The sequence below is a fragment of the Gekko japonicus genome, unplaced genomic scaffold (assembly GCF_001447785.1).
Source record: "Gekko japonicus isolate JY-2015 unplaced genomic scaffold, Gekko_japonicus_V1.1 scaffold12, whole genome shotgun sequence".
In the NCBI taxonomy this organism is placed as follows: Eukaryota; Metazoa; Chordata; class Lepidosauria; order Squamata; family Gekkonidae; genus Gekko; species Gekko japonicus.
In genome coordinates this window covers 1,187,410-1,194,948 of record NW_015161947.1, presented here as the reverse complement: position 1 = coordinate 1,194,948, position 7,539 = coordinate 1,187,410, and the positions used below count along the sequence as shown (strand labels likewise).

The following is a 7,539-nucleotide window of genomic DNA, read 5'->3' as shown; positions in this document are numbered from 1 at the left end:
AAAGAGCATCTCTTGCCTTGTACTACATGACTCCTCTTCTCTTATAGCAACAAACTACCAATACTGTAGAAGAGCCTTTGGATCTCATCAGGCTCAGTCTTGATGAGCGAATATATGTGAAAATGAGGAATGACAGAGAACTTCGAGGCAGGTTACATGTAAGTAAAACCCTATAGGGATGCTGGAAAATGTGATGGATCAATATAAGATTATTCTGCTCTGCTGTTATAAAAAGGTGACTTCGGTAACAGAATTCATGCAGGTGTTTCTAGAACAAAGGCTACAGTTTCTAAAATACAGTGAAGTTAACAGTCCAGTTGTCTTAGCTGTTGAAGTCCTCTTGGGAGATTCATTGTGGCCTTTGTTTGCCTGAAAAAGATGCAATGTCCATTGCCTTACAGTAGTCTAGTCTCAATGTTACTGTGGTGTGAATCCAAGATGGCCAGAAATCATGCCTTCCAAAGCTGCTTTTAGATGTAGTGGTGGTGGGGAATTACTAATTCATTAAAGGAATATTTTCTTACCAGCTTAAGGGATGGGTGTGATCTTTGTAGTGGAAACACCTGAGCCAGAGAAACAAGCCTTGATTCACATTGGGTCCTGCCACTCTTAAGGGAAACTGTTTGGGATCCAATCAAGGACCTCAAATATGCCACTTCATTTGGCCTTTTAAAAAGCACTACAAAGTTATTGAAGGCCAACAGAACTGCTGTGGAACAAAAGGTTTGGAGGGTATGAGTAGAGACTTTCTTAGAAGTGGTAAATCTAGAAATAGTAGTGTGTTTTGAGAAGGGCTGTCACCAAAGATTTGAAGATGTGAAATAGATGCTTCATGAACACGGAAAATGTCTATCAAAAGAGGGTATTTCTTCTGTCTAAACAGAGTATTCCTGTCCAAATATCCATGCATGTTTTCAGCAGTGCACTTAGCATAGTATCTACTTTGTTTTAATTTGCTGCCTTTGTCGCTATATTGCTAGTTAATGCAGAAGTGTAATACCCTCTTTGGAGGTGTCTCCTCATTATATGGGATTATACATGTAACTGCTGTGTTTCAAGCTAGCAATGGGTCTCCTTAAGATGGATTCAGTTGTAAGAGGGCACTTTTCAGGAATGGGCAGGAAAGACAAATCCTACAAACTTGATGTCATCCATACAGCAGGCATTTATAGTGCAGTTCTCAAATAACTCCTATATCTCCAAAGTGTATGTATTTTGAGTGTGTGAGAAAATGTACACAAACTATTTGCAGCTGTGGTGGCTGTGGAAAGTGCTGTCAAGTCACAGCTGACGTATGGCGATCCCGTAGGGTTTTCAAGGCGAGGGACATTCAGGGGTGGTTTCCCATTGTCTGCTTCCATGTCATGACCCTGGTATTCCTTGGTGGTCTCCCATCCAAACAATGGCCAGGACTGACCCTGCTTAGCTTCTGAGAGCGGACGAGATCAGGCTAGCCTGGGCTATCCGGGTCAGGACTGCAGCTAGACTGCTGTTCCAGAAAGAGTAAACCGCTTTTTAAGATGTACTTTCTGTTTCCCAGCTCTTTCAGTTTTGTCACAATTTTTGAAAACCTGAGGGATAGTTTTCATTTACTTTTGCAGTTTACATCCTCCTTCTTGCCCTAGTAAATGCAAATCAATTGGTATTCATTTGGAGGAGCTATTTCTTGAGTGATTAGATTTGATAAAGAATGTGTGACATATAAATGATGTAACTGACTTTCAACTGTAGGCTAATAAAACATATAAATTGGTCTTCAAGAACTAGCTCGTATAGTGGTTAAGAGCGGTAGACTGGGTTTGATTCCCCACTTCTCCATGTGAAGCCTGCTGGGTGGCCTTGGGCTAGTCACAGTTCTCTCAGAACTCTCTCAGCCCACTTTCCTCCCAAGCAATGCTCCCTCTAAGCTGTGGAGTCTTGTAAGCAAAAATTCTACTTTGTGAGCTACTGGCATTAAAGTTGTGAGTGAGCGATTTGCCTCCTGCATAAATTAGTTTGCTCTGGAGGCATCCTTCCTGAGCTAAGACAAAAAATGTGTGAGCCAGAGGCTAAAAAACTGTGAGCTAGCTCACTCTAACTCAGCTTGGAGAGAACACTGCTCCCAAAGTGACTCTTGTGAGGAGAGGAAGGGAAGGAGATTGTATGCCACATTGAGACTTCTTAAGGTAGAGAAAAGCAGGGTATAAAAACCAACTCTTCTTCAAGCACAAGACCATTCCACAACTGTGTTAAGCAATCCCATATTTTCCAAGAGTGGGGGGAAATATGCTGGGAAAGTATATCACAGTGCAAGTGGAAATTCTGGATCAATGGCTTTCACCCTCAGGGACTCTCATAAGGTTTCCTAGTTCCTGCTTTTTGAACAGAAGTTATCTCTTATAAATCTTAAAGTGTCGGACCTTTTTTCCTTCCTCGGTAAATCAGTGTGAAAAACATGTGACCAAACTGATTTATGCAAGAGATAAGAGCTGTACCCATTTTGATGCTAGGAGGACGTGCTGTCCACTTGCCTTGGGCCTTCTGTCTAAGGGTAAACTCCCTACTTAGAATTCTTGGTTAGCCCAGAGTTATGTAGGACCTTTATGCATGCACAATTTAACTGCCCCTTTTCTATGATATTGTTGGGTCATCTGCTAAGGATCCCCTTTTTGGATCAGTTATTATGTCCCTGTCCCCTTCAGTCGGTGGACTCACTTGCAGATATTCTCCTGCAATGCCCTTATGTGCTTTAGTTTAGGCTAAAATGGATTATGCCGTGTCTTGAGTAATGGACTGTGCTTCCTCTAGTGACATTTGAGCAAAGGTTCAATTTCTCCGTGAGGATTCTGACTCCAAATATACTTACTTTGTTGCTCGATTTCTAGAGGTTACAGAGAAGTGTTAAAGGGAGATGTTTTTAGACATGGGTCCTATTTAAGTTTTCCTTTCAGTTTTCCTTTCAGCTTTATTGTTCAAGACCAATAACAGGGGAAGAAGAAACGAAACTATAGCAGTGATGGCGAACCTTTAAGAGACCGAGTGCCCAAACTGCAACGCAGAACCCACTTATTTATCGCAAAGTGCCAACACGGCAATTTAACCTGAATACTGAGGTTTTACTTTAGAAAAAACAACTCATACATTAACTTAAGATATTCCAAACAAAGTAAGGAAAGCAATCCCAAATGCTTTCATTTACTTAAAATTATTTGGCAGAGAATTCAACACTTTAATGATGGTCTGGGCTTGGCTGGGGCGATGGCACGCGTGCCCACAGAGAGGGCTCTGAGTGCCACCTCTGGCACCCGTGCCATAGGTTCACCACCACTGATCTATAGCTTTTGGGGTTAAGTATCTAAGAGTTAAAACTTGCTGTTGGCCCTATCAATAGCAATCATCATAATTTTAAAATACTTTCACTCCTACAGGCTTATGACCAGCACTTAAACATGATTCTGGGTGATGTCGAAGAGACTGTGACAACAATAGAGATTGATGAAGAGACCTATGAAGAGATTTATAAAGTAAGAGCTTTCCATTAAAAAAGAATCATGGCTTTTTAAAAGCGCAAATGCTGTTTCGGAATCACAGTGTTGTTAGAATTTAAATTCTAGCCTTGTCCTTCTCATTAGAGAACGTTGTAGTGGCTTGATATCGGGTAATAGCAAGCAAATTATAATCAGTGAGAGGTACAATGTGTCACTGTACAGTGAAAACGGTTGCTATATTTAAGATTTTGCAGTTTGGATTTATTTCCACACAATCTTGTACATTCAGAATTGCACTGCTGGATTGCAACAGTGTTTATCTTTAACACTTGCTTCCCACCTTTGATACAGTCTGTACGTTGTTTTTCTTCCACAGTCTACCAAGCGGAATATTCCAATGCTGTTTGTCAGAGGAGATGGAGTTGTACTCGTGGCTCCTCCCCTGAGGGTTGGCTGAAACAATGAAAACCTATCCTTTGCAAAGTGGCAGACCACTGGACACTGGCTTCTGCTGTTCAGACGTGAAGATTCTGCACTTCTTTTACAGAAGACTACCAGGGTTCAACGTTACGTTGTCAAGACACCATTTCATTTTGCAAAAAAAAAAAAAAAAAAGACTTGAGTATTTACCAGATTAATTTAAACCCTTAACAGTCTCTTGAGTCAAATCAGTGGATTTAACCTGTAACCCCTTGTGGCAGTTATGTTTTGTTTAAATAAAATCTCTAGTTTGCTTATTTAATGTGTATTTAGTGTGAGAAATGATTGCAGTCTCGGTTCAATGTGTGCTGCATTTATTTAGGCCATTTATATACCACCTTTTCACAGAGCTGCTCAAGGTGGCTCAGAATGTAAAACATGATCAGTTCATTAAAGAGCATGAAGATCATTAACAAACCATAGAAAACCAGCCTGAGTATAAAAACACAATGGCTTTGGTCACACGGGCAGGAAAAGGGGGGGGGGGGGGGAGCGTGGCTGTTTGCCCTGGGGCAAACGAACGCACGGTTAAGCGATCAGACCTCCCGTGGAGGTCCTGTGGAGGTACCGTGGAGGTTCCGTGGGTAGGGAGAGGTGCCGATCACAGGACTAGCCTGCGCGCAACGAAGAAGCGCGCGGTGCGGCAAACTGGTTTTCTTATTTTGTGTACATGACGAATGCGCATGCTCCGTTGGGTGCATGTGCGCATCCACGGAGACTTGGGGGGAAAAAACCTTTTTCTCAAGGGGACATAGGCGGGCGCCGGATGCCACTGGAAACGCGATCAGACGCCCACCCTTGCCCCGCAGTTTCCGGAAACTAGTACCTCCGAGGTACTAGTTTTTTGCAGCGCGTTTTCGCTGGGAAGCCTCGGTTGTGCCACGGAAGCGCTACACTTCCCAGATGTGCCGGTGAGATCGTGCCCGGAAAATCCGCCTGTCTTCCGTCTCTCTTGCGTGGCTAATGTTCCGTGTGACCGCAGCCAATGTTCATCAGCCTAAAAGGATCCTCATAAAAACAGTCCTTGGGCCAGAAGCACATGACTAAAAATTTTAAAACATCAAATCCCTATAGTTAAAAGTCTCTGTAAAAAGAGAAGTGTTCTTGTGCAGTGCTTGAGAGCAAAGCAGATGCCAGGTCACCCTCAAAGAGTAGAGCCTTCCACAGGAGAGGGGCACCCACTGAAGAAGCAGCTGAGTTCCTAATCAGCCAATGTTTCAACAGACACCAGTTTGACTGTGAGTACTCCTGTCAGTTTGGGTAGTTTACATGCTTGTAGTCTGTATGTTTCAGTAGTGGGACTATTTGGAGCATGTACTAGTGACCACAAAGGGCGAAGGAAGCTGCAGCTTGTCTGGTTCTACCACAGGGATGGGCATGAACCACACAGATCAGTTCAGCTGTTTAAAGGAGCTCTCTTGGGTTCAGCTCCAAGCCATTTAAACTGAGCACTGGTTGCTACGGGAGGCAGAGGTGAACATAATACCTCCCTCCTCACATTGCTGAGGAGCTGCAGGGTAACCATGCTGAACACATGAAGCTGCCTTAGTCAGAGTCCAGCCATTTGTGTCGAGATCAGTATTATTTGTGCTTTGGGAGCATGGTCCAGCCACTGGGAGGACAGCAAGCCTCTAGAAGGGAGTGGGTGGACTTCTGTTCTTGAACACTTATTTCCCTTCATGGAGCAGGCCCTCTCCCTGGACTCTTTTAAGACTAGAACAAAGTGTCCTGTCGGCTTTGTGTAAGAAGCTCATGGCAACAGTCAACCATAACTTCCAGATGCGCGCACACACAAAATACCAAAAATTTAAAAATAAAATACGAAGAGAACTCAATGCTGTATCTTTAAATAAAATAAATGTCAGAAAGAGAAACCCACTCCCCGTAACACACTAATGGAACTACACACTGCCAAAAGCTCAGGTGCTTACCAGTCCTGATCCTCTATGGCAGCCATAGGAAAACCCTTTCATTTGTATGAGGGCAGCCAGTTTCAAGGCCTGCCTTATGATGTTCCTGCCCATTTTCTGAAAAGCTTGGCAGGTACGAGGAAACCCTGCTCAAGACATAAGGATCTCTTTCTTCCTCTGTTTTGTGGTGCTTTTAGGGTGCTTAGCATTCCCTGATTCATTTTCTACAGAAATCTAGCACTCCAAATTTTTACCTTTGCTGTAAACGTGGCCTAGTATAATCCTTTCACAGGAGCCTCTGCGGCGATCTTTAAAATCCTCACTGGACACTAGGTGGTGGTGCTGCCTGCATGGGAATCTTTTGACGTGGCTGGCCCGATAGTTATCAGTAATGTAACACTATACTAAGAGACCAAGTATTTCATAGAATTAAGTCATTTGTTTCAAATAAGAGGCTGCTGTAATCTGCAGCCCTGAGTGGGCAGTTGCCACATGAATAGCAGTGCTCTACAGAACAAAATGTTCTCAATCGCTTTGTAAATATCAGTGGCATTCTTGGGAGAAGAATAATGGTTTACAATGTTTATCGCCTGGTAGAAGCCTTGTTAAATGACATGCTTCCTGGATTAACGTTGGGTTTTTTTGATAGTCCCAGTTGCGCAAGAATGCCTGGGGGAAGGTGAATGGGAGAAGGAAGGCGAGAGCAGACAAGAATGGGATAAGAGGCCACCCTTCTGTGATCATGGTTTAATGCAGAGACTGGGGCACATGAAACACGGCAGGTAGCAATGTTGATTCATAGGGAAAAGAACAATGTGGTGAGTCTTTTAGGCTTGGCTAAAACTTAACTATAGTGAGTGAGATTTTGAGTTCTGTAGTACTCTTTATCAGGCTTGGATCTTCAGTACAAAGGAAAAAGGGGAAAACAGCGAGAAGCGGTCGAGGGCACTTTGTGGCAGTCTGCCTTGCCAATGGAGCTGCATGCTCCAAGTAGCTCTCAAGAGGTCTGACCTATGGGCTTTTATTCTCAAAGGCAGAGGAGATACCTTTTTGCTTCAGTGTTCCAGCACTACAGTTTGGAGTCTGTTCTGCATCCAGCACTCCTCAGGACTTTCTGTTAACACTGACACAAAGTGTAGTCTTGGGTTCCTCTGTTGTGCCTGGAAATATCTTCTCCCTGCCACCTCTCCTTTTCGTTGTCTTGGCACTGAACACCTAGCCTCATGGAAGAATTCTGGGGGTCCTGAAGGCTTGCTTGTCATTTTTACACTTCGGTTGGTTCCAGTAAATGGCAGGGCTGCTGGATTTGTACATACTGACTGCAGGCCTAACCAAACTCAGGAAGGGGTCTGACAGAACTCAGTGGGGCTTAAGTTAGAATAATGCATGCTTATGAGGAAGTGAAAGGCCAATCCTTATGTTTGTACAGCAACCTTGTGCCTGTTGAACCAAGGGAAGGACACCCTAGCCCAGTTTGGTGTAGTGGTTAAGTGTGCGGACTCTAATCTGGGAGAACCTGGTTTGATTCCCCACTCCTCCACTTGCACCTGCTGATGTGACCTTGGGTCAGTCACAAGCTCTGGCACAGCTGTCCTTGAAAAAGAGCAGTTTGTGTCAGAGTTCTCTCAGCCCCACCCACCTCACAGGGTGTCTGTTGTGGGGAGGGGAAGGGAAAGGAGTTT

The 7,539-nt window shown here is 43.9% G+C and overlaps 1 protein-coding gene across 1 annotated transcript in view; it reads left to right on the top strand.

Annotated features, from left to right (window-relative positions):
- LSM3 (LSM3 homolog, U6 small nuclear RNA and mRNA degradation associated) overlaps positions 1 to 4,155 on the top strand; it is a 5,947-nt gene extending 1,792 nt beyond the window's left edge. Inside the window, exons 2-4 of the mRNA XM_015429376.1 lie at positions 48 to 158; positions 3,408 to 3,503; positions 3,844 to 4,155. Of these exons, the coding sequence (XP_015284862.1) occupies positions 48 to 158; positions 3,408 to 3,503; positions 3,844 to 3,924 (288 nt within the window). The 3' untranslated portion in view covers positions 3,925 to 4,155. The remainder of the gene's footprint in view (positions 1 to 47; positions 159 to 3,407; positions 3,504 to 3,843) is intronic.
- The last annotated feature ends 3,384 nt before the right edge of the window (positions 4,156 to 7,539 follow it).